Source organism: Ostrinia furnacalis, unplaced genomic scaffold (assembly GCF_004193835.3).
Source record: "Ostrinia furnacalis isolate ACB-3 unplaced genomic scaffold, ASM419383v2 OfSCF0389, whole genome shotgun sequence".
In the NCBI taxonomy this organism is placed as follows: domain Eukaryota; kingdom Metazoa; phylum Arthropoda; class Insecta; order Lepidoptera; family Crambidae; genus Ostrinia; species Ostrinia furnacalis.
Genome location: NW_021130628.1, coordinates 919,244 through 946,380, shown reverse-complemented (window position 1 = coordinate 946,380; position 27,137 = coordinate 919,244). Strand labels below are relative to the sequence as shown.

Below are 27,137 nucleotides of genomic sequence, written 5' to 3'. Positions count from 1 at the left end.
TGCGTGTCACCGAAACGGTATCCACTCAGCATTATGCCGAGGTGTCGTACACAGATGAGAGAGAGTATGGTCGCACTAGCGGCGTAGTCCGCTCTGGCTCTGGGTGCCAAGCATGAGGGGGTGACAACAGTCACGCAAATTAGTAATTTGCATTCATCATTCGTACTTCTTTCATCTTCGAATCGGTACCACTAAAATCCTGGGGGGCGCACACCAGATCATGTCGTGCCTTAGCCCCCCGCTAAAAATGTATGCTGGACTGGACTTATGACGGGGGGGGGCACCGCCCCGGGTGCCAACCCATGCTACGCCGCCACTGTATGATCGTAAAGGACACTACGACGAATTAATTACCTAGTAAAATGATATTGAATGATCAATTAACTCATGTATGAAGTAATTGAATAATACATAATTATTCAATGTCACATCACTTTTTAAGGGTAACACAATAACTGTCATGTTGACATCTGCGACTGACAATTTTTATAGTGATGTTCACTACAGCAGAATCTATCGATACTACTGCCAATACTGCCATCTGCATCTAGAGATGGGTTTCCACCCGGGTAAAAACCCACATGAGGGTAAAAACCCAATAAAAACCCGTTTCATTCCACCCGTGGGTGTTTACACCGGGTGAAAACAAATAATTTTATAATTATTTCAATTGGTATCTTTTCTTTATTTTTATTGAATTTTTCTCATTTAAGTTTATTGATTAATAAGTATTAAGTCAAATTTAACACTAATATGCATTATTATATCGTGGCCAAATCGTAAAATTGATCACGTTATGATGATATGACCAATTATTTTATAAANCACTAATATGCATTATTATATCGTGGCCAAATCGTAAAATTGATCACGTTATGATGATATGACCAATTATTTTATAAAATGGTGTTATTTCAAGAATCGTTGAACCGATTTAAAAGAAATTTAGTAGGAACACAATAATTTGTGATCATGGCAAGGACATGGATGGGGATGCCAAAGATGTCAAACTCTCTCTTTGATGACATTACGGTATAAAGTTACAAATGACAACACCAACTACAAAGTACTTCTGCTTAAAAACTTGAAATCGACCGCCCTTCCGCCACTGTAACGCATAGTAACGTTTTTCAAGACAGCCTTTTATTTGTATGGAGTTTCAACGGATTCAATTTTCGATTCAATCAAAAAGTGACACCCACAGTATTATAATATTAGTAACATTACAGCCCCCCTAGACAAAATGCACTTTTTGATCGAATTGAGAATCCGTCAAAACTCCATACTAAAAAAAGGCTTTTCGACCATTTTTCGACTGGTTTGCCATTTTAATGTGCACCTTGTCTAGATCTACAGGTCAGCCTCTCGAAGTATGAGTATTCTTTGGTTGATGCTATCAACACATTGTTTTGTACAACTTTCGATGCGCCTCCTTTTTTGTATTAAAATGATTAATAAAACAATTTTTTGTAATGTTTTATCTTGGGTCAATTTGCAATTTTTTTCTATTATAATCTAGGTCAGTTTTATTACATAAACATAAAACATTTAATAACAAAGGGAGGTTAGGGAGGTGAGGAGTGTAGGTATGTAGGCTAATTCTCAACTTGCCTGTAGAGGGTCGTTCGGAGTCGTCTTCCAGTCTCCAACAGTAAACTTTTTTAGGTTATATGATCTAAATAGCACGACCAGTGCCCCGATTGCGCTAATTTTTAACGTCTCCAATTCATAGGCGCTTCTTCACCAGTTGCGCTCCGTTTTTCATTCCAGCTGAGGTGCAAATTTGGTATCACCGTAAAGTTCACACTTCACGCGCAAACAAAGACGAAACAACGGATTTAATCACTTTCCAACAAAAGTCCGAACATCTTTTCACTAAAACTCAGCAATTAATGTTCGTGAAGGCGTTTGACTTGAGTTTGAGAAAAAGTAGCTTTCTTTCAGCTTTTACACAAAGAAGCAGTTACGTTTTGTTTTCGTTTGAACTAGCTGTCAAAGCGACACCGCGATACGAATTTGTGATTTTCGTTCGTCGTCTAGTCGCGTTGTAGTTGTAAATATTTAGCGCAATCGGGGCCCGTTGAAAGTGGCAGGCATGTAGGCTTATTGATGCATTTGAGCAGTTTCACCTACTTTCGTACATAGCACTATCGATACCTTTATAACAAGTCTGCATCACTATGCTTATTTTTGTTTGTTGCTGAGTGTTGCTGAGCAACCGGTTTTATTTGGTACAGGAATATCCAGATTTTTTTCTATGATAACAAAACATCAACAAATAGATACTTAAGACAATGGTATTCACGTAAATAAGCAAATTGGAACAAATAAAAAATTAACAACATGACTTCGCCCAAAGTAAGTTTTTTTTTTTTAACTTCAAAGTTTGAAAAGTACAAAATACTAGCTTCAGTCTCAGTGAGACAAACACTTTTGAAGTCATTTAGCTTTAGTTTAGTATATTTTTTATATATTTGAAATCTATTTATAATCAATAATCTTGTTTTCCTAAGTTGCTGTACACAATAGAGCAGCCCCATGGATTGGGAGAGCTGTATTTTCTGTGGCAGAAGGGAGAGTCTCGCTCTTTGCTAGCTACAACTGGGACCGATGCCACTGTGGCCATACACGATAGGACGGGGCAGCTTTTAGAGAGGATTAAGTTACAGGGGTAGGTATTATAATAGTTCTTCCTAAAAATAAACAGCCAGTTAAGTCCTTGTTACTCCTAGTCCTTGTTCTCTACCTTCTATTTCTTAGGCTAAGCTGCATCACCTTAACTTTAACTGTAACTATAACTTTAACCGGTCTTTTTGAATGGAGTTTGACAGAATTGAAGTTATAGTTTAAGTAAGGTGGTGCAACCCAGGCTTAATCTGAAATAGTCATATTCTAACAGAATTTAATTACCTTGATAAATGAATAGAAAGTTATTTAATCCTCATAACTGAAAACAGTTTTCTTCATCTTCTCTGTATTATAAAGAAGAAAGATTTGTATGTATTTTTATATGTTTGTAATTAATAGGCTCCGAAACTACTACACTGAAACTTCTTTCACCATTAGAATCATATTTCTTTTCTGATCAACATAAATCTGTTGTTTTAATTTATAATTTTGTAAATACCTGTATCTAACCGTGTGAACCTGGGGCAGTCTGCTAGCTTTCTATAATTTGGCAATGTTTCCATTTTCAGACTATGTGCGGGCATGGAATGGGATAACGATGGAGATTACTTGGCAGTAATTACTCCAAACAGCAACTCTGTACTTCTATGGGAGTGCCATGCCAACAAACGGATGAATATAGAGACAGGACTCCGAGAACCACCGTCCTGCCTTGCGTGGGCATATGGGGAGCCCTTGCTGGCTATTGGAACACAAAAAGGAAACTTGGCTTTGTACAATCATCACACTACAAAGTAGGTGTTCATTTTTATCTGACTCATCAAGTCATCTGGTCATCATTAGTCATGAATACTATTTCACAATATTATTTAATCCTATTTTCCTTTATCTATTTTCTAATTCTATAAACTTTATGCTGGGTTTTCTTAGCAGCATTTACCTACAGGAAAAATCCAAACATATTATGTCAAAAAATGAAGAAACCCCAATTTCTTTATTTTCAGGCGTATACCAATAATAGGGAAACACACCAAGAAAATTACATGCGCTGCTTGGAACAAGGACAGCATTTTGGTTTTGGCTTCAGAGGACAAGAATTTGTCGATAAACAACTCGGATGGCGACACCTTGCGGATGATTTCCCTCCGGGATGCTCCAAATGACTTGCAGTTTTCGGAAATGAAAACTGATGAAAGAGTAGCAGGAGAAAATACAGTTGGTTTTCTACTTAATTTTTTATTTATAAATTGATATTACCTAGTAAAGCCTGGTCCGTGAGCACGTACAATTTTGTCCAACGACCCCAAGCTACCCATCCTTATTACGCGCGAGCGATAAGAATGGGTAGCTTGGGGTCATTGGACACGCTCACGGACCAGGTTTTACATATACTCACAAGTTTGCTTAGATTAAGCCTAGGCGCAGACCACCGACTTTTAGTCGGCCGATAGTTGGGCCCGATTCTAATTTGTATGAAGCATCGGCCGATACCAAATCGGTGTAATGCGCTCACTTTCATACAATGTTCATACTGATTTACAGCCAGACCCTACCTAAGGTTTCAAAACCTTATTTTCTGTTCTAGATAAGCCTAGTGGTCGGAAAACGCACCTTATATTTATACAACCTACTCAATCCTGAAAACCCAATCGAGCTAGCGTTCCAACAGCGCTACGGGTCCATAGTATCCTACAAGTGGTATGGCGACGGCTACATACTGATCGGATTCAGTGCTGGGTTCATCATAGCGATATCTACGCATATCAAGGAAGTCGGCGAAGAACTGTTCCAAGTGAAAAACCATAAGGAAAACCTGACTGATGTGGCGATATGCAATGGGCAAGCTGCTTCTTGTGGGGATGGGCAGTAAGTTTATTTTTATACTACCTTAGTTCCATTCCACTTTCTCCCCTCATCAAATTGAAATAACTTAAATGTGTTCTGGTTTCAATAAAATAGTCGAACTCAGAACACATTATTACCAAATAATATCTCTATCCAGAGGTCAAAAAATTTTCCATAATGATCCATTCCTCATTCTTCCTGCCTTAGGAAGAAGAAATATGCGAAATTCAGGCCTCTGGTCTGTGCAGCGAGTTTAGACTCTATCCTCCATTCAACTGAAGAGGGTGGAGACTATTGCCCGTTTTCACCATCAATCCCCAATTTTTAAGTGACCCCTATGAAAACAAAATTCCTGATATTGTGTTACCTACTATAGGGGTCACTTAAAAATTTAATTAATTAAAAAAAATAATAATTGATAGTGAAAACGGGCATAAATGGCCTAAATGATGTTCATGAATTATTCTTATTTTCAGATTAAAACTAATCTCAGTGTGGAACAGCGGCGAAGTGGTCGGCACAGTGTCTCCCGCCGGCGGCGCCGAGCGTTGCGGCTGGAGTAGCGACGCGCGCTTGCTAGCGGCTGCGGGCCGCGCGCGTCTTAGCGTATATGTAGCCAGTCTGCCGGCCTTGCACGCGGCGCACGGCACCCGTCTGTTGACATTGACCAGCCTCACTGAGGCTACTGTGTACCAGTGCATAGCAGTGGGAGATGAGTCGGAGCCAGTAAATAAAGGTGAGTTCCTAAAGCAGTAAGATAGCGGGGGCTTGTCTCAGCGTGACGTGGCCAGTCTGCCGGCCTTGCACGCGGCGCATGGGACCCGCCTACTGACGCTGACCAGCCTCACCGAGGCTACTGTCTACCAGTGTATTGCTGTGGGAGATGAGTCGAAGCCAGTCAACAAGGGTCAGTAATCTCAGTATGGAACAGCGGCAAAGTTGTCGGCACAGTGTCTCCCGCCGGCGGCGCCGAGCGTTGCGGCTGGAGTAGCGACGCGCGCTTGCTAGCGGCTGCGGGCCGCGCGCGTCTTAGCGTATATGTAGCCAATCTGCCAGCCTTGCACGCGGCGCATGGGACCCGTTTGTTGACATTGACCAGCCTCACTGAGGCTACTGTGTACCAGTGTATCGCTGTAGGGGACGAGTCCGAGCCAGTAAATAAAGGTGAGTTCCTAAAGCAGTAAGATAGCGGGGGCTCGTCTTAGCGTGTACGTGGCAAGTCTGCCGGCCTTGCACGCGGCGCACGGCACCCGACTGTTGACGCTGATCAGCCTCATTGAGGCTACTGTCTACCAGTGCATCGCCGTGGAAGATGAATCTGAGCCAGTCAACAAGGGTAAGTTCCTGAAGGCAGTGGCGTCGTCTTAGTGTGTACGTGGCCAGCCTAGCCTGCCGGCCTTATACGCGGCGCACGGCACTTGATTACTGACGCTGACCAGTCTCACCGAGGCTACTGTGTACCAATGCATAGCTGTGGGAGATGAGTCGAAGCCAGTCAACAAGGGTCAGTAATCTCAGTATGGAACAGCGGCGAAGTGGTCGGCACAGAGTCTCCCGCCGGCGGCGCCGAGCGTTGCGGCTGGAGTAGCGACGCGCGCTTGCTAGCGGCTGCGGGCCGCGCGCGTCTTAGCGTATATGTAGCCAGTCTGCCGGCCTTGCACGCGGCGCATGGGACCCGTCTGTTGACATTGACCAGCCTTACTGAGGCTACTGTGTACCAGTGCATAGCTGTGGGAGATGAATCCGAGCCAGTCAATATAGACTAAGAGCTAGTGAACGCCAGACCTACGTTATTTTATAAAGGCTGAAAGTTTGTCAGCGCATGCTCCCAACATAGCTAAGAACCATGGCCAAACATGAAGTTTGGGTAATGGTGGCTTTGGCAGACAGACGGTACTAAAGGTGTGTAAAATACCAACTTAATTACGTCAAAGTATAAAGGCTGATTTTTTTATATTTCCTTCAAAATGTTATTAGAAATGACGTCATTCATTGACAGACACCTACCATGGTGGAATCCCTTAGCCAGACACCTTAAAGTTCATGAAAATGTAGTCCTACTTACGTCATACTATAAAAGCTGATATTTACATAAAAAATTTGAACCATCATTTGATGAAGTTTCCTCATCAGCCAGACACTTCTGATGGTTCCTTCGCCTTGCCAGACAGCTTTTAGGGTGGCTGAAAGTGCGAAATAAATATTGTATTTTGTACTTTTTCTTAAGTTACTCAAGTATTTGAGTCTGTAAATCATCATATTATGTTGATGAGCTGATGACGGAAGGTAAGTCAACTTCTTAAGGCTTAGGTAGGCAATCCCTAATTTTGAAGTGATTACCTCTGAAAGTTGCCTAGAGTAAAGTTCTTAGCAACATTAGCATTACCTATGTTAATGCTAATGTTGCTAAGAACTTTACTCTAGGCGTTTAGCAACTATTTCGAAGAGAAAATTTGTGGCACCACATTTTCCGTGTATATAAATTCTAGTGAGGATTTGGGGGTCCTAATTCAATATAGAATTGTTATATAATTATTTGATACTATAAATTTGATTATACTATGCATAGTAATAGATATATCGTGATGGTTTCGCTGGAAGGATACTCTGCAGCGCAACCACTTTCAATAACAAAATACGGCGAAACCTGAGACATAGTTTGTTTAAAAATAGGACTAGAATCTTATAGACATTTCATAGATTTAGAAACTTACACTAGTTAAATCAAAAGTAGTTCCGCCGGGGAGCATGACGTGAATTATCCTACAACTTCTAAGCGTTAAGGAGTTGTACCTTCCATCAACATGGGATGATGACTAGCTGATGCAAACACCCAAATAACTTTAGAAACTATACATAAATATACTGGTTAAAGAATTGTCCTCCAACTCTTAAGCTTTGAGGAGTTGTACTTACCTTCCATCATCAGCTCATCAACATGAGATGATGATTTACAGACTCAAAATACTTGAGTAACTTAAGAAAAAGTACAAAAAACAATATTTATAGTGCCTCGTGTTCGCACTTTCAGCCACCCTAAAAGCTGTCTGGCAAGGCGAAGGAACCATCAGAAGTGTCTGGCTGATGAGGAAACTTCATCAAATGATGGTTCAAATATTTTATGTAAATATCAGCTTTTATAGTATGACGTAAGTAGGACTACATTTTCATGAACTTTAAGGTGTCTGGCTAAGGGATTCCACCATGGTAGGTGTCTGTCAATGAATGACGTCATTTCTAATATCATTTTGAAGGAAATATCAAAAAATCAGCCTTTATACTTTGACGTAATTAAGTTGGTATTTTACACACCTTTAGTACCGTCTGTCTGCCAAAGCCACCATTACCCAAACTTCATGTTTGGCCATGGTTCTTAGCTATGTTGGGAGCATGCGCTGGCAAACTTTCAGCCTTTATAAAATAACGTAGGTCTGGCGTTCACTAGCTCTTAGTCTAATAAGGGTGAGTTCCTAAAGCAGTAAGGAAGCGGCCGCTAGTCTTAGCGTATATGTAGCGAGTCTACCGGCCTTGCACGCGGCACATGGGACGCGGCTGCTGACATTGACCAGCCTCACTGAGGCTACTGTGTATCAGTGCATCGCTGTGGGAGATGAATCCGAGCCAGTTAATAAAGGTGAGTTCCTAAAGCAGTAAGGAAGCGGCCGCTAGTCTTAGCGTGTACGTGGCCAGCCTACCAGCCTTGCACGCGGCGTAAGGCACCCGTTTGTTAACGCTGACCAGCCTCACTGAGGCTACTGTGTACCAGTGCATCGCTGTGGGAGATGAGTCGGAACCAGTAAATAAAGGTGAGTGCCTGAAGGCATCAGGGCCCGTCTTAGCGTGTATGTAGCCAGTCTGCCGGCCTTGCACGCGGCGCATGGCACCCGTTTGTTGACGCTGACCAGCCTCACCGAGGCTACTGTGTACCAGTGCATTGCTATGGGAGATGAGTCGGAACCAGTAAATAAGGGTGAGTTCCTAAAGCAGTAAGATAGCGGGGGCTCGTCTTAGTGTGTACGTGGCCAGTCTGCCAACCTTGCACGCGGCGCAAGGCACCCTTCTGTTGACGCTCACCAGCCTCACTGAGTTTACTGTCTACCAGTGTATCGCCGTGGGAGATGAGTCCGAGCCAGTCAATAAGGATGAGTTTCTGAAGGCATCAGAAAGAAAGAAAGAAAGAAAGATACATTTATTACAGTGGACATCACACAAATACAGGCAATTACATAGACATGACAGTGGCACATAATAATAAAAGAAGAAAAAATAAAAACAAGAGTAAACTGAGCAGTGCCACCCATTCACCAACCAGATGCCCACTGCAACGGGACCCCACTCAGCATATGCCGTGGCCCACGGTGACGAAGGCCACGGCGCTGGTTTTCAGTGTGCCCCATGCCGAGTGAGGGTCACGGACCATTGGTAAAATAAAATAAAAAATAAAAAAGCTGCACAAAATTGTCTAGATAAACATACATAAATAGTAATATTAGTGCACAGATAAATACAAAAGGCGGGAAATCGGTAAGGATGATATGACTACGTTTATTAAGAATACTAATGAAAAGAATACTAATAAAAAGATAAAACTGTTTGTATAGGTGTGTGTGTAGTAATTGTGTTAATGTGTAATATTCGTAAAGAGTGACATTGTTACGCGTTGTTGAGTGTCTCGACGCCCGCAAAACCGGTTTGTGCAATCGAATGATTGATTGCGCGCGATTCGACAATTTAGTTCATCCCATATTGTTCCGAGCGTTACACGCGCACCTACAAACAAAAAATAAATAAAAAAGGTCAAGGCATCAGGGTCCGTCTCAGTGTGACGTGGCCAGTCTACCGGCGTTGCACGCGGCGCATGGAACCCGCCTACTGACGCTGACCAGCCTCACTGAGGCTACTGTCTACCAGTGCATCGCTGTGAGAGATGAATCCGAGCCAGTCAATAAGGGTGAGTTTCTGAAGGCAGTGGCGTCGTCTTAGTGTGTACGTGGCGAGTCTACGGGCCTTGCACGCGGCGCATGGAACCCGCCTGCTGACGCTGACCAGCCTCACTGAGGCTACTGTGTACCAGTGCATCGCTATAGGAGATGAGTCGGAACCAGTAAATAAGGGTGAGTTCCTGAAGGCAGTGGCGTCGTTTTAGCGTGTACGTGGCGAGTCTACCGGCCTTGCACGCGGCGCATGGGACCCGTTTGTTGACGTTGACCAGCCTCACTGAGGCTACTGTCTACCAGTGCATCGCTGTGGGAGATGAATCTGAGCCAGTCAACAAGGGTAAGTTCCTGAAGGCAGTGGCGTCGTCTTAGTGTGTACGTGGCGAGTCTACGGGCCTTGCACGCGGCGCATGGAACCAGCCTGCTGACGCTGACCAGCCTCACTGAGGCTACTGTGTACCAGTGCATCGCTGTAGGGGACGAGTCCGAGCCAGTAAATAAGGGCGAGTCTTAAGCAGTTAATCTCGTCTTAGCGTGTACGTGGCGAGTCTACCGGCCTTGCACGCGGCGCTTCATTTTAATTATTTTAATTTTCATACAAATCGGATTTTATAAAATTTATTTTGTATGATAATTAAAAAAAATTAAAACGATGATATCAAATTTATGACTTCACCATACCATTTATATGCCCACGTTAACATGGGCTAGTGTCGGCTCATATACCCATTTACCAAACACCCTGTATACCTAATAAATAAATAAATAAAAAATAAACTTATTCACATTCCAGCGGAGCCCACAGCCTTAGCAACATACGCTCTGCCGACCGAGCCAACCCTACTAGCCTTAGGCGGGGCCCACGTGTGCTGTGTAAGCGGGGTCCACGCTTGGTTCTATCCCCTGGCCGGCGGCACTGCGTCCAGAAGACAGTACCCTGGCCCGGTGGACGCTATACGGGTGGCAGGGGACTACGCTGCTGCCTTGTTCCAGGGACGGGCTATGCTGCATGCTGTGAGTATAATACTTTTTGTTTTATTTTTATCCACAACGAGGAAGCTCTTGGCCTGTATCTCACCTGATGGTAAGTGACCATCAGGCCGAAGGTGGAAGTGAGCTTCATCCGGAATCCTCAACCACGGAGGAACTGGCTATCTTACCTCTAACTGCCGGAACACAATAATGCTGTTAACATTGTTGTTTTGGCGACAGACTTAGGTAAGATGGTGGTAGCTAGCCAGGCGGACTTAGAACAAGCCCTACCACCAATCAAACCGTACAGAAAAATCTGCCCCCACTGGGAATCGAACCCGGGACCTCTGCGTCTGAAGCAGGTGGTCTTACCGCTAGCCCACAGAGGCGGTTAACTAGTTGGTTACGTTGCAGCAGGGTAAGGTATTGTGGTAAATTATTCTGCTATGTGTCGAAAAGTTAAAAAATGGTAGTAATGTGTTGCTGCATGCTATAAGTATAGCCCAAGTTGGTTACGTTACAGGCTACATGATTGTGGAAGAAGCCTCTGCTCCTGTCGAAAACTTAAAAAAAAATTTTTCTTTTTACAGATTGATTCTCCAGACCCGACGCAGCCGGAGCGGGAAGCGCTGTTATTCCCGGAGCCACATATGCAGCCCGCGAAAATCGTCGACATACACCTTACCAGTGACTTCTTCATTTTTGTTACTGATGTAAGTAAACTACCGTTACACTGACACAATACACTCTTACAGCTCACATAATACTTGACAAAGTGTAGTGTGACTGAGTTTTTTGCGCTGCTTCTTCTCACCACTGGCCCATTTATTGTCCCGAAGCAGTGGTAGGGTCAATACTAGAACGTGTAAAGTGTTGTTTAAAAGCCTACTTGCAAAAATAAAATGAGCTTTTATGAGATTTTTTTATACAGATTATGGTTTCGATATTTCTCTTTTTGGTTTATTCACTAAATTACTTACATGGTGTTCTCCTAAAGGGCGGGCTGCAGAGATCTGAAAGAAACCCTAAGCTTAAGTTGGGCTGGGCTATAAAGGCCCACTTAAGACATAGGGGAAGGGGAACCATGGTTCTTCTAAAATAAATGAGTTGTGGGTTTTAAAATCGCTATTGTATGTTGAATTCCAGCAAGGTCACATCGAGTATTTTGGCGTTGAAGAATGGCGGACGTCCGTCCGCTACCGGCACAGCTGCGGCGTGCTGGCGCTATACTGCGACATCGGCGGCGCGCGCGCCTGCGTGGCGGACGAGCGGCGCCGCCTCCACGTGTACTGCCCGGCGGCGGACGACCTGTGCGCCGTGCCGCGCGCCGGGCCCGCCGACCTCAGGTGACTGCTCGCGTCTGACGGCGGACGACCCCGCCTGCACGTGTCTGCCCGGCGGCGGACGACCTGTGCGCCGTGCCGCGCGCCGGGCCCGCCGACCTCAGGTGACTGCTCGCGTCTGACGGCGGACGACCCCGCCTGCACGTGTCTGCCCGGCGGCGGACGACCTGTGCGCCGTGCCGCGCGCCGGGCCCGCCGACCTCAGGTGACTGCTCGCGTCTGACGGCGGACGACCCCGCCTGCACGTGTCTGCCCGGCGGCGGACGACCTGTGCGCCGGGCCCGCCGACCTCAGGTGACTGCTCGCGCTTGACGGCGGACGACCCCGCCTGCACGTGTCTGCCCGGCGGCGGACGACCTGTGCGCCGTGCCGCGCGCCGGGCCCGCCGACCTCAGGTGACTGCTCGCGTCTGACGGCGGACGACCCCGCCTGCACGTGTCTGCCCGGCGGCGGACGACCTGTGCGCCGGGCCCGCCGACCTCAGGTGACTGCTCGCGCTTGACGGCGGACGACCCCGCCTGCACGTGTCTGCCCGGCGGCGGACGACCTGTGCGCCGGGCCCGCCGACCTCAGGTGACTGCTCGCGCTTGACGGCGGACGACCCCGCCTGCACGTGTCTGCCCGGCGGCGGACGACCTGTGCGCCGGGCCCGCCGACCTCAGGTGACTGCTCGCGCTTGACGGCGGACGACCCCGCCTGCACGTGTCTGCCCGGCGGCGGACGACCTGTGCGCCGTGCCGCGCGCCGGGCCCGCCGACCTCAGGTGAGACGAGCCCAGCAGAGTCATAATAGCTGGGATGTGCTGCGTAATCAGCGGCTGAGTCGATTGAATTGGAAAACCCATCCGTATGTTGTGAGTACAAAGTACATATAATACAGTTCATCAAAAAGTGTAAAATTTACATAATAGATCTTTTTATCCACGCCACGAAGACGCGCCTCGCCAATTTTTGGTCGAGGGAAGCGCGGGGTACGTCATTATCGTAGTGTGCGCGTGCACTTATGGATAATTTAGCATGTATCTAAAAATAAATTCACAGGGACGTGATTTTGGTGTAACGTTACTTGACTATTTCCCCAATTCTACCGCATCTAAACAAATAACTCCACCATTCCAGAGGCGTGATCTGGGACATCTGCCTATCAGACCGCAACGTGTTCGCTGCGCACCGCGACGAGGCCATCGAGACGTACTACTACGCCGCTAACTCCATCAACGGCTCGCACGTGGACTTCGTGGCCACCACCACAGTACTGGCCTCGCAAATACCGCTGATACTGTTCTCGGGGGATGTGTATTGCTACGCAAGCGGCGGGAAGTGAGTTCTACAGGGTGGCCAAAACAGTGAGGTCTAAAAGAAAAATTTAGATTCCTTACATCAAGGTGTACCTAAATCACCCCCATGTATGTAATACGATTGTGCTTAGTTTAGGAGATAGAGTTAATTTTGTGATATTTTAAAATTTTGTGACCTAGTAGGCTTTAAACATTTTTATCTTTTTTTTGGGGTGACTTTTCTCAGATTTCTTTTTTTCGACAGATTTGTTATTAATTGCAGATGTTTGAAAAAAATAATTACCTTCCTATCTTTGATTCAAGATACAAAAGTTTTGCTAGAAACATTAAAATTATGCTTTTATCAGAACACTATCAAATTTTCAACCTTAAAGTTTAAGCAAAAAAAAGAACTTCCATAGGTCCAAAACCATTTTAAAAACTGCGCCGTTTCCTAAACATTTATAATAATACAAAAAAACATGTACTTAATGGGCCACTATTTCCTGTAATCGGTCCACTAAAGTGGTAAGTCGGAGATTCTGTTACATGTTTTTGACTTTCTTAGAGTGAATTAATATTGGGAATCCTCTAAGTTTACATTACGTAGAACAGATTTAGAGCAGTAACTGGATAGATNACACAATCGTATTATATACATGGGGGTGATTTAGGTACACCTTGATGTAAGGAATCTAAATTTTTCTTTTAGACCTCACTGTTTTGGCCACCCTGTATATGATCTGTTCGAACTATTAGTATTTGGACGCGACGAGGCCATCGAGACGTACTACTACGCCGCTAACTCCATCAACGGCTCGCACGTGGACTTCGTGGCCACCACCACAGTACTGTAGCCTTATTCACGTAACAAAACTTCAACGACAACAAAACACTGAGTTGCGATCCTATCGAGTAATCGTTCTATCAAAATGATCCTTGTGAATACGGATTTAGAACTGTTTTTCAATGGGATGACTTCTGAACGTCAACGAGATCTTGACCGTCAAAATACGTGAATTAGGCCATTGGCCACTCAGATACCGCTGATACTGTTCTCTAGAGATGTGTGTTGCTACGCTAGCGGTGGGAAGTGAGTCTCGATCTCTCTCCTTTGTCTATTTGACATTTCATCCTATAGCAGCTCTCTGTAGAGACATATTTATCCTTAGCAAACTCTAAGTAGCTCTTGCGACACTAACAGTTATTCAACCATTATTGTCATTGAAACTTGGTTGGTTAGGTTATTGAAGCTTTCGCTTGCAAATGCGTTGTTTCCATTCGGGAATTAACATTTTTTCTTATTGATTCTTTGCGTTTCGCCATGTGCATAGATAGTCATCAAAATAGCGTCAAAAATATGCTTGACGTTTGCTTGACTTGCAACCAACCATACTAGCGCGGCCTGGCGAGATTAAAGTGGACATCGTTGCTATCTATTTTCTCGTAACATCGTTTGCATAGCTGCCTTCGACACTTCTATTAGAGAAGTTTTGTCTTGGAATACCATAAGTATCAAGTACCCTATCGTTCCACAGTGTGACCAAAGTATCCCTCGAGAGCCACAGTACAAGCGGGCTAGCGGACGCGGACGGCGAGAAACGGCTGGCCAACCAGAGGCGCCACGTCGAGAAACTGCTTTTGCTGCGGCGCTTCAGCGAAGCTTGGTTGTTTTGTGACGCCGTAGACGAGCCTGCCCTCTGGCGGACCATGGGGGAAGCGGCCGTGGCTGACTTAAACGTGGAGTTTGGTGAGTGTTCCTAGCGTCACACTAGGGTTCCTTGAAAGACACTAGCGTCTATTGAGAGTCACTAGTGTCTCTTGAGAGACACAGCAGCTGGCCAACCAGCGGCGCCACGTGGAGAAGCTACTTCTGCTGCGGCGCTTCAGCGAAGCTTGGCTGTTCTGCGACGCCGTAGATGAGCCTGCCCTCTGGCGGACTAAGGCGAGGCGGCCGTGGCTGACTTGAACGTCGAGTTTGGTGAGTGTTCCTAGCGTGACACTAGGGTTCCTTGAGAGACACTAGCGTCTATTGAGAGTCACTAGTGTCTCTTGAGAGACACAGCGGCGCCGCGTGGAGAAGCTACTTCTGTTGCGACGCTTCAGCGAAGCTTGGTTATTCGTGACGCCGTGGAAGAACCTGCCCTATGGCGGACCATGGGAGAAGCAGCTGTAGCTGACTTGAACGTGGATTTTGGTGAGTGTCCCTAATGAGACCAGTGTCTCCAGCGAGACTAGTGAGATGCAGTGTCCCCAGAGAGACACTAATGCCCATTGAGAGACACTAATGTCCATTGAGACACACTAGTGTCCATTGAGAGACACTAGTGTCCATTAAGAGACCCTTCGAGAGACAGTGGCGGCCAACCAGAGGCGCCACGAGAAGCTACTTCTGCTGCGGCGTTTCAGCGAGGCCTGGCTGTTCTGTGACGTCGTGGACGAGCCTGCACTCTGGCGGACCATGGGGGAAGCGGCCGTGGCTGCCTTGAACGTGGAGTTCGGTGAGTGTATCCAGCGAGACACTAGTGTCCATTGAGAGTCACTAGTGTCCATTGAGAGGCACTAGAGTCCATTGAGAGGCACTAGAGTCCATTGAGAGGCACTAGTGTCCATTATGAGGCACTAGTGTCCATTGTGAGGCACTAGTGTCCATTGAGAGACACTAGTGTCCCTCGAGAGACACAGTGGTGGTCAATTGCAGCGCCGCCACGCGGAGAAACTGCTGCTGCTGCGGTATTTCGGCGAGACCTGGCTGTTTTGGAAAATATATCACCAGTTAAATAAATAAATAAGTTGTTTCCCTTTTAAGATTCAGAGTGACACATGAGAATTACTTCTAAATTCCATTTGTTTTTATATCATGCATTCTTAAGAACCATCTTTGTTATAGCAATTCGAGTGTACACTCGGCTGAGCGACGTGGCAATGGTGTGGGCCTTAGAAGACGCTTCTCATATTGAAGACCTGCCGATATTGTGGTAATTCTCGTATCTTTATAATAAAAAGTTGCACGTCGTTATTGGAGAAAATGTCTTCGCTTGTGTAAAAAGACTTGGATGTCTTCTTTGCGTTATTTGGCCCCATGCATTCACGTGTATTTGCGTTCATTTATCTTCACTTGTTCAAAGACAATCTTCATTCTAGCGGCGTGCTATCCGCTTGCCTCGGCAAAGGCGATGCAGCGGCTCGCTGGCTAGAATCCAGCGGAAGTGACGTCACCGCCGCTAAATACGCCCTAGAGCTCCACGCGGCAAGAGGAGACTGGGCCAGGGCGGCTGCCATCGCCGCTCGGGCTTGTCCGGCCCGGCTGCCGGCGATATTGTTACACCAGGCTAATCATCTTGAGCTCACGTACGTGTTACTTAGACAATGTTCATTCTAGTAGAGTTCCAAAAGGAGACGCAGCGGTATTATGACTGGAATCCAGCGGGAGTGACGTCACGGCCGCTAAGTATGCCCTAGAGCTCCACGCCGCCAGAAGAGACTGTGTGAGGGCGTGGTGTTACTAAAGAAGCTATCGCTATCGCTAGAAGATGTCGTTTGCTTCAATATCTTTTGACCTTGAAATTAATTTTCAGAAACGAGTCTGTGCAGCCGCCGACTAATGTTAATGTAGAGTGTGAGAAGGGAAGAAGAAAATAATAATAGCTCCGCTAAGACATCTCCAAGTGCAAACATTATATGCCTTTTCTTATTTTATTTTTCTTATTTCTCAAACTACAGAGCGGACTACCACGAAGCCCTAGCGAACTACGAGAAGGCTCTAATCTCCACGAACACAGACGAGCGAGCACAACGCTAAATGCGAGGCCGGTATCTCGCGCATGTCAGTTCGCTGCGGTGACGTAGCGCGTGACGTCATTACGAAAATATTATTTCCTTTTCTCATATTTTTTATCATTTTCAACCCTCAGACCGGACTACCACGGAGCCCTAGCGAACTACGAGAAGGCCCTAATCACCACGAACGTAGACGAGCCCAAAGTTCGCGAGCACAACGCTAAATGCGAGGCTGGTATCGCTCGCATGTCAGTTCGCTGCGGTGACGTGGCGCGTGACGTCACTAGGAAAATATTAGATCCTTTTCTCATATTTCTTATCATTTTCAACCCTCAGAGCGGACTACCACGAAGCCCTAGCGAACTATGAGAAGGCCCTAATTACCACGAACGTAGACGAGCCCAAAGTTCGCGAGCACAACGCTAAATGCGAGGCCGGTATCGCGCGCATGTCAGTTCGCTGCGGTGACGTGGCGCGTGACGTCACTACGAAAATATTATTTCCTTTTCTCATATTTTTTTATAATTTTCAACCCTCAGAGCGGACTACCACGAAGCCCTAGCGAACTATGAGAAGGCCCTAATCAACACGAATGTAGACGAGCCCAAAGGTTGCGAGCACAACGCTAAATGCGAGGCCGGTATCGCTCGCATGTCCGTGCGATGTGGTGACGTAGCGCGCGGCGTGACGGTGGCCATGAAACATGCCAGTGACGTCATGCTGTTGAAAGACTGCGCTCAGTTGCTTGAGGACGAAAAGCAGTATAGTCATGCGGGTAAGTGGTAAATTCAGGGCTTTGCTCAAGCTAATTTGTGTTTTATGTAGTTGTAATAAGCTATTTTTCAACAAAAATACTCAGTTTAGTGTACTATCGACTTTTAGGCTGAGTTGCACCACCTTAGTATGACCGTAACTATAACGATAACCGGTGGTTTTTGTATGGAGTTTGACAGATTTTTGACGTTTGTGTCAAAGTTAAAGTGAGGTAGTAAATATGTGTTAACTTATGACAAACATTTCAGCTGCACTGTATGATCACGCCGGCAACACCGAAAAGGCTGCCTCTTTATACATCAAGCTCAAATCCTGGCTGAAGGTCGAAGCTTTGTTGCCCAAAATTAACTCCCCCAGCATCCACATCCAATACGCAAAAGCCAAAGAGGCGGAAGGCAGATATACCGACGCTTTGAAGTCGTATCTAAAAGCCCAAGATTACGAGTCTGCGATACGTTTGAATCTAGATAAGCTAGATGATATCGATGAAGCAGTGAACTTAGTGCAAGAAACAAAATCGGTGCAGGGCGCCAAAATGGTGGCCAACTATTTCCAGAACAGCGACGATCCCTCATCGGCTATAAGATTCTTAGTGATGTCCCTATGCTACGATGAAGCGTTTCAACTGGCACGAAAGAATGGGAAGCTGCATTTGTACGGGGAAATACTTATACAGACTTCGCAAGCAAGGCCGGAGGATTTCAAGAGCTTGGCGTTGCATTTTGAAGGGGAGAAGAGACATTTGCTAGCGGGGAAGTTTTATTTTCATGCGGGGGAGTATAGTAAAGCGATGTCGCATTTGCTGAAGGCTGGAGGGTCGGAGGAGGAAGAAAATGAGGCGATCAGCGTGGCCATTGACGCGGCTGCGGCGAGTGACGATGAAAGGTTGACGCGAAGGTAATTTTTCTTTAATGGTAATGGTTGATATTGTTACTTCTTTCCTTATTCATTCAGTACAATATTCTGTGACTATTTATTGTGACCACAATTTGATGTTGTACGCGTATCAATTTGGAATTTAATCGCAAAAAAGTTTATCATTAGTTGGTGCTATATAGCATTGCTTATCTTGCAGATTGATAGAGTTCCTCTTGGGAGAGACGGACGGCACGCCGCGGGAGCCTCGTCACCTGTTTCGGCTTTACATGGCGAAAAGGCAGTTTACCGAGGCGGCAAAAACTGCGGTAAGAGACCTCACTTTGTGAGACGTTGTTGAAAATTTGGAGGAAGGCGCTGAATGTAGGCCGCTACCAACCGTGTGATGTGAAAGTCATTGGGGGAGGCCTATGTTCAGCAGTGGACGTCCTGTCGCTGAAATGATGATGATGTGAATTGATAGAAAAGAAAACAACGACGGTTCGTGTAGTATCGCGTCGGCGCGAACCAGCCATTTCAGAGTGAATTGAGGCAATTGTGGCTTCGTAGCTTCGTACGCGTGGACTTCGTTTTACCCCCGTTAGATATAATGTTCATAGATGGCGTTTCACGGCATGAATATTTACGAATGTCAAAAACAGTAGTTTGTCCAGCGCTGTAGATTTTAACCACTGACGATAGATGGCGCTTTTTAGACGTCTTGTTTATTTATTGATATTTATTTGTCATATATCGTCATAAATTATAGCCTATATGTTAATCTGGGTTATTTATTTATTTATTTATTTATTTTATAGAAACCAACAGCGATACATTGAAAATATTAGTTATAAGATTTAAACAAGTTATCGCTAATAAGTTATAAACAATATTAGGGGAGAGTTCGGTATATTGTACCGCCGGGTAAATTGTACCACCCTCATATTTCGTAAAGTATTTATTGAAGGTCTGTAATTGCAACACTCAGCGATACACAACTAAAATCAATTAATATCGGCCATGTGGTTTTTGCCGTGACAACAAACACGTGTGTTTTATTTTGAAAAGTATTTTTTCATTGTTTTCAAGTAACTTTTGACAATACATGTTTAGTTTGTAATTTTGTTAAATTTAATCACAGGGTGTTTCTAATATATTATTTAGAAGCGTAAATTAGTGTGGATTACAATTATTTGAAACATTTTTCGGTATTTATAAGCTATATTTTTTACCGATTTTTTAAAAGCACTATCACCTAGTCGGCTAAATTGTACCACATCAAGTTGTATGGAACTTTACCAAAGGATTTTGAAATTTTTTTTTAGTAAATCATATTTTGAAGTTATAATAGCGTAGTTATGTTTGACTAACAATAAATGAAAGCAAAAGACTGGCAAAGTAGATTAGGTACAAGTGTGCGTTACGATAATTGAAATTACAAAACTTGTACTCAAAATCGTGATAACGTGTAAAACAATATCGATTGCCTATGTTATTAACTACTGTTCCTCTTCGTTTCCTAATTTGTTAAGAATGTATCGTATAATATTTTGCCATAGTTTTTTTAAAGGCTTGAAATTTATTGAAATCCAATTTAGTAACCCTGTGGTACAAATTATCGAACCGGTTGGCTAAATTGGACCGAAGCTCTGAACTCGTACTTTGTTGATTTGTGCTAAATATACAACAATCATGTTAATTAATACTTATGAAATAGTAAGTTGTATAATGTATCTTTTATTATATACCATGGACATTGGCAAAAACAAAAGAAAACTATGTGTAAAATGGGATTGAAAAAAACTGGTCCAAATTAGCGGACTCTCCCTTACTGTAAAGTTTCATCAAAATCGGTTCAGTAGTTTTTGCGTGAAAGAGTAACAAACATCCAGACATCATGACATCCAAACTTTCGCCTTTATAATATTAGTAAGATAGTAAGAAGTAGGATTAGTAGGATGGAAGTTAAATCCGAGGTGTATTGTCCGCAGGTGATAATCTGCGGCGGCGAGTGCCGCGCGGGCCGCTACCGCGAGGCGCGCGACGTGGTGCGCGGCATGTGTGCGGCGTTGCGCGCGCGCCGCCTGCCCGTGCCGAGAGACATGCGTCGCGCGCTCGCGCTGCTACACTCGTATGCGCTGGTCAGTGCACTACGCTAGAGTAAATACAAATGAGTAGGTCATCTTCTGTGCTATGCTCGGAGTTTCCCTGCGTGATCGAATCAGAAATGAGGAGATCCGTAGGAGAAACAGAGTGACTGACATAGCCCGCAGAATCGCTAAAATCAAGTGGCAGTGGGCGGGGCACATAGCTCGAAGAGCTGATGGCCGCTGGGGCAGGAAAGTTCTTGAGTGGCGACCACGAGCTGGAAGACGTAGCGTGGGCAGGCCTCCCACTAGGTGGACCGACGATCTGGTGAAGGTCGCGGGAAGTACCTGGATGCAAGCGGCGCAGGACCGGTCTTTGTGGAAATCCTTGGGGGAGGCCTTTGTCCAGCTGTGGACGTCTTTCGGCTGAAACGACGAGGTCATCTTCATAGAAACGCACCGAGCGCGCCAATATACGTATGCGGCGCGCACGCACACACTGACAAAATTCGACGCAACCACGACTGGTTCCCCGCTAATCCCCGCTAAATTTTGTCAGTGTGTGCGTGCGCGCCGCATACGTATTGGCGCGCTCACATACAAACCGCGCCTGTGCGTTTCTATGAAGATGACCTACTCATTTGTATTTACTCTGACTACGCTATGCTAGGCTACTACTCACCTGCCATGTAGCACGTAACGTAGCATGTAACGTAACCAACCTTCAAGTAAGTACGGCTCGTCCACGGTCATCGCGTATCTGGCTGCGAGCTCCTGGAAGCTACTAAAGCCTGGTCCGTGAGCACGTAGAATTTTGTCCAATGACCCCAAGCTACCCATCCTTATCGCTCGTACGTAATTAAATTGCTGTCGCGACTGTGTGACGCGCGCCCGCAGTGAGTGTACGGGACTATTCCCACCTCTCGTTCCCACCACTGCAACTCCTGTGTAGCCAGGATCTACAGCTTGACCGCCACAAAAACCCAACCAATTAAGGTTAAGTTTGTCCCGGGGGAAAGTTAAACTGTCATTGGACCCGCAACGAAATTAATCAGAAGAACATAGGAGGAGTTCGAAATTAAGGTTCGACTTCCCTCCATTGCAAAGCGGATGACAGGTGACAAAAAAAAAAGGTTTAAAACCTTTAAGAAAAGATTATGCACCACGGACAATAAATAAAAATTAAGGGGGGCTATTTTATGAGCTATGCTATAGTCTGGTCCGTGAGCACGTAGAATTTTGTCCAATGACCCCAAGCTACCCAACCTTATCACTCGCGCGTAATTATGTTGCTGTCGCGCACACTCACTGCGAGCGTCCGTCGCACAGTCGCGACAGCAATTTAATTACGTGCGAGCGATAAGGATGGGTAGCTTGGGGTCATTGGACAAAATTCTACGTGCTCACAGACCGGGCTTTAGGCTACGCTATATTACGCTACACTACGATACGCAACACTACGCTACATTACACTAAACTACACTACGCTACATTACACTAAACTACACTACGCTACGCTACAATACACTACGCTACACTACACTACGCTACACTACACAGCACTACACTATGATGATATGTTACACTACACCACAGTGCGCTACGCTACGTTACAACATACTACACTACACTTCACTACACTACAACTGCAGCTTAGATGCAGTTTTTGAATTATTGTAACTGCATACAGTGTGCAACCTATCACTGTGACATTTGTCTGTGTCCGCAATGACAAGCATGAAAAGATCCCAAAATACATGGAATTCCATCATCAAGTTTTTTACCAAAATTCATCAACATTCAATTTTAGCTCTAAGATCTTTGATTCAGTTGTAGCTCGTTTTAAAACACGATATCACACTAACATGATGCAGGTACGCACGCACGTCAAGCGCAGCCGGCACGACTTGGCAGCAAGACTGTTGCTGAGAACAGCCGCTGACATCTCTTTCTTCCCGACACAGCAACGTAAGATTCATCAATTTACATTCTGTTTCATAAAGAAGGATAGTTTCGGTTACGCAAAGCATCAATGTGTGTCAAATTGATATTAAATTGTTCCTTCTTAGTTTTGCAATGCACGGAAATACTGTTCCAACCAGGGATGTTAAGGATATGTAGTTTCGGTTATGGATACGGTTACGGATATCGGAATAATATTATACCGGTTTAATGCTTTAGAATGCAATTTGCAATAGTTGTCCAACACGGTTCATTCATGGCCGCACACTTTACATCGAATAAAAAAATAAAAATGGATACTAGATGGCATTATAAAGGTAAATCAGGCTGTTATGCCTTAACATATAATGCTACCTATACAAAAAACAATTTAAACTGCCTACATCCGAAACTATCCGAAACTTTTGAATCGGTTACGGTTACGGTTTCGGATTTTTTTTTCGGATATCCGAAAGTTACGGTTACGGATATCCATAACATCCCTGGTTACAACAAGGACATTGATGCCAAAGTATCAATTTCCTATTATCCTAGATCAAGTGTCAATTTTGACGTCGGCCGTGATCGAGTGCAGCCGCGCCGGCCTCAAGCACCAGGCGCACCAATGGGCCCGGATCCTTATGCAGCCGGAATACCGCTCGCAAGTATGTTGCTTAAAAACTAACAGTTTGTAAAATAAACTTTCTGGTTGTAAATGTTTACATAAGTTAACTAGGGTCGGACTTTCAATGAGGGTTTTCGCGTATGAAAAATCCGCCAGATGGCAATACGTAGACGCGAGGTCCAAATGCTGCATGATTGATTATTTTTGACATGAAATTGACAGATATGTAAAAATCCACCAATCACGCAGCAGTCAGACCCCACATCCACGTCCCGCCATCTAGCGGATCTTTCATACGCGAAAACCCTCATTTGACGGGGTTCTAGCCTGGCAAGTGTTTAGGTTGATCGCACGTTGTTGTGTTATTATTTTTTTCACGAGCAGGCATCTTCCATCTTGGTGCCCTTAGTACATGCCCCTCTGCGTATGCTCAATTGAGAAAGACGTTACATTGAACTAGTCTATAGATCATCGAAGTCACATACGAGTACCAATTCCAAATCCCCAGATCGACCCAAAATACAGCAAAAAGATAGAATCCGTGGTGCGTCACGCGCCGCGAGACAACCCGCCGGCCGAGCCGGCCGCGCCGTGTCCGCAGTGCGATGCGCCGCTACCAATCGCTGAGTTGAGGTGTACTCGCTGCGAAGCCGACCTGCCCTTCTGTCTAGCTTCTGTAAGTTTCTACACAGCCACAGATTATTCTAGAAGTCCACCACCATTGTGCGAAGCGCCGCTACCTATCGCTGAACTGAGGTGTACCCGTTGCGAAGCCGATCTGCCTATCTGTCTCGCTTCCGTAAGTTTACTATCCCTTTCTTTAAATCTACATACCCACAGATCTATCTAGACGCTCGCCAATCGAGGAGTTAGCCGTGCCCTGTCTGCAGTGCGACGCGCCTCTAGCCATAGCTGAACTGAGGTGTACCCGTTACGAAGCCGATCTGCCTTTCTGTCTCGCTTCTGTAAGTTTACTATCCCTTTCGTTAAGTCTATATACGAACAGATCTTTCTAGACGCCGTTAATCAAGGACTTAGCCGGCCCTGTCCGCAGTGCGACGCGCCGCTACCCATAGCTGAACTGAGGTGTACCCGATGCGAAGCCGATCTGCCTTTCTGTCTCGCTTCCGTAAGTTTACTATGCCTTTCTTTAAGTCGAGGAGTTAGCCGTGCCCTGTCTGCAGTGCGATGCACCTTTACCCATAGCTGAGTTGAGAAGCACCCGCTGCCAGACGACCTACCCTTTTGTCTCGCTTCGGTAAGTATCTGTAATAATCTGCAATACCTAGGGGATCATACTAGGCCTGCCTGTGAGTCAGTCCACGCTGTGATCAAAGTACCACGCGCTGTTCGTTATCGTTGAGTTGGTTGAGGTGTACCCATTGCGAAGCGAACCTGCTCTTCTGTCTGGCTTCTGTGAATATCTACATACCCAATCATTCTGAAAGTCACAATAAGCAGCCGCGCTGTGATCATAGTGCAACGCGCCTGTTGCGAAGAGAAAGTAAACTACTTTCTCTCTTTAAGTCTACATACTCATAGATTATTCTAGAAGCCACTCACCTTCCGCTCACACGTTGTTCCCGCAGTGTGAGTCGCCACTTGCTTCACTAGCTGACTTGACCAGAAGCCTGCCTCTGTTTTAATTGTGTATCCATAGATTCACCTAATAACAGAACGAAACACACTACCGATATCATAAATTAACCCACTCACAGCGAGACGCGCAACTTACTATTGCTAAGACTGTTACTTTTGTTTGATTCCTAATTTCCTACCCACATAACGCAGAAAATGTTTTGTTTTGGCCATAGGGCAGTGTTGCCAGTTCTAATAGTAATATTCGCTAGTTCAGTTACCAACTTTTAACTTACTTATTTAACTTATTTTCTGGCTAAGTATTAAATATTTTCTTAATTTTCAGGGGCTCCATATTGTGAAAGATGACTTAACAGCGTGCCCGGAGTGTGATTTTCCAGCGATTTATGCTGAATTCAAAGAGTAAGTTGGTAAAATGTTTTTAATTCTTGACAAATGGCAATTTTCAAATAGTTTTATTTTAATTACGATATATTTTTAGGATACTACATGAAGAAGGAAAGTGTCCCATGTGCGGCGAAAATGTTGACTACCGTCGACTTGTGAAGATCGACGACGTGGCACTGTACCTAGACCTTAACACCAACGAGTAAGGTTTACAATTCAACGATTATGTACCGATTGTGATCGATTCCGTCCTAGTGGATTAATATGTGTTATCGCCAGTAACACAAGGTTAGTACAACACGTGTTTTTTATTGACTGATAAATACTAACGATAAGTGTGACATTGTATTTTGAAAATACGCTTTATTTAAATCAAGGTTAGTTATCCTTAATAAATATAGTTAATGTTCGTAATAATTGAGTAAACGTACATTATTTTAATGAATTTAAGTACCTGTTCTTGTTAAGTATTTTGCAAGTGTTTTATTAGGAATTAATATGTTACTTACTTTGAAAGTCGCAATGAATGAATTTTAAATAAGCGCGGTGTAAAATTTTATTTACAAAATTCCTCATAAATAGCGTTGTAATGTCCTCTTTTGCTTTGGCTGTGTGTGTTTGCAAGTATTGCATGCATTGTGGAATAGATCTTTAGTTTGATTGACAATTATGAATTATGTGTTTTAATAACGAAGTAGGTAAATTAATCCGAGCCTTTAGCATGTAAGTAATTTTAATTTACTTTAAGAATTGTACTTGTGTACAAAATGGCATTTATTTTTATTTAGTAATAATATTGAAATTTAAATAAAAAGTTAAAATGTAAATGCATTTTATTAATTAATATTTATGTAGGAATATAAGAAAAACTAAAATTGTAGTGATGAAACATTTAATTTTTCATTTGAAAGTATACCAAGTTGTAGTTACACGTTCGATACTGAGATTCAAATGAAACGCAAAACACAATGGTATTTATTATACAAAATTTCGGTGTGAGTCGACTTTCCGCACGCTCTCGACACCTGGTCCTTCGAGCCGGATTAGTTGACCGGCCGGCAAGATCGAGTGTCGAGCGCGTGTGTCCCTCTGAGACTCCACTGTACCCACTGCCGTCTGTTACTCTACTAAGAATCAAATATTGCCCTAATATAATTACTACTACCTAGCTATGCCTTAAGTTGACATTACATTTATACAACTTAAAATAATGACAAGACGATTATAACAAAATAATACATTCAATAATAATAGAAATAATTTCATTGTGCTAATAATACAGTGAAGGCTAGGGTCGACACACTATTCGGTCGACTCGACTCATCTCTATAATTCGCTAGGATTTTAATATTAACATAGAAAGGAATTATATTAAAGTTCGGTGTTATCATTATAATATCCTCTTCTATTGCTATCGAGTCGAAAACGGTTCGCCCGCGGGCGGAAAATAAAGGAGGGCTGCGCGGATCTCGAATTCTATCTAATTAGGCTCTTACATGACCTTAGGCAGTGTTCGTTTCAAGGCGAGGTACCGAGTCGTCTCCCGGGCCGCTGTTGACGCTATTCGCGAGGTGCTACAGGGATCGAAAGTAAGCAACACAAAAGTGTGGGTAACTGAAGAAAAGGTCAAGTTTTACTTTCGTAGAAACAAGCGTGAATTCTTCATAAGAATATACATGAAAATCAAGAAAAAAGCAAAGTACTATTGTACTCAGATTCAAGTTAAACATAGTATTTTCAAGTTCTGAAAATGTATGAACTTCTTCCCTAGTACAAATCAAACGCGGCAAGTGTGCGGAACACCGTCAACAGGGGCCCGGTCGGCGTCAACCTTTCACGAATATCACCTGGAAAATCTATAAATTCGCAGCGTCTAACCTTTACTAATTTTAATATACAAAATTTGTAATGAGTCGTAAAAAAAGTGAATATTGGTGTTATCTCGTCGCCGCCTACAATATAGTCTCTAGCGCGCAGCGGGGGGCGGCCGGCGGCTGCTCTTTGGACGTGCGGGGCACCGCTCTCTCTGGTAAATATAATAAAATACTAATATCTCGTCGCCTCAATTCAATAAATATTCAATCGCTC

General features: G+C 44.5%; 1 protein-coding gene across 1 annotated transcript; it reads left to right on the top strand.

Moving 5' to 3' along the window:
- The first annotated feature begins 1,687 nt into the window (after positions 1–1,687).
- On the top strand, positions 1,688–25,361 carry Oseg6 (intraflagellar transport protein Oseg6). The gene is made up of 22 exons (XM_028317918.1): positions 1,688–2,358; positions 2,514–2,671; positions 3,198–3,422; positions 3,633–3,843; positions 4,214–4,494; positions 4,950–5,209; positions 10,204–10,424; positions 10,973–11,095; positions 11,529–11,728; positions 12,844–13,044; positions 14,540–14,751; positions 15,892–15,979; positions 16,146–16,352; positions 17,321–17,556; positions 17,804–18,452; positions 18,631–18,739; positions 20,402–20,551; positions 22,372–22,465; positions 22,994–23,103; positions 23,572–23,739; positions 24,988–25,064; positions 25,144–25,361. Exons 1-22 carry the CDS (start codon positions 2,344–2,346, stop codon positions 25,253–25,255), a joined length of 4,107 nt encoding a protein of 1,368 aa, XP_028173719.1. The 5' UTR covers positions 1,688–2,343; the 3' UTR covers positions 25,256–25,361.
- Positions 25,362–27,137: the final 1,776 nt, after the last annotated feature.

Excerpts from the sequence above, each read along its gene's own strand:
- Oseg6 (XM_028317918.1), top strand. Across the intron at positions 11,096-11,528 it reads TCTTCATTTTTGTTACTGAT|CAAGGTCACATCGAGTATTT; the intron begins GTAAGTAAACTA and ends GTTGAATTCCAG. Across the intron at positions 23,740-24,987 it reads TGCCCTTCTGTCTAGCTTCT|GGGCTCCATATTGTGAAAGA; the intron begins GTAAGTTTCTAC and ends CTTAATTTTCAG.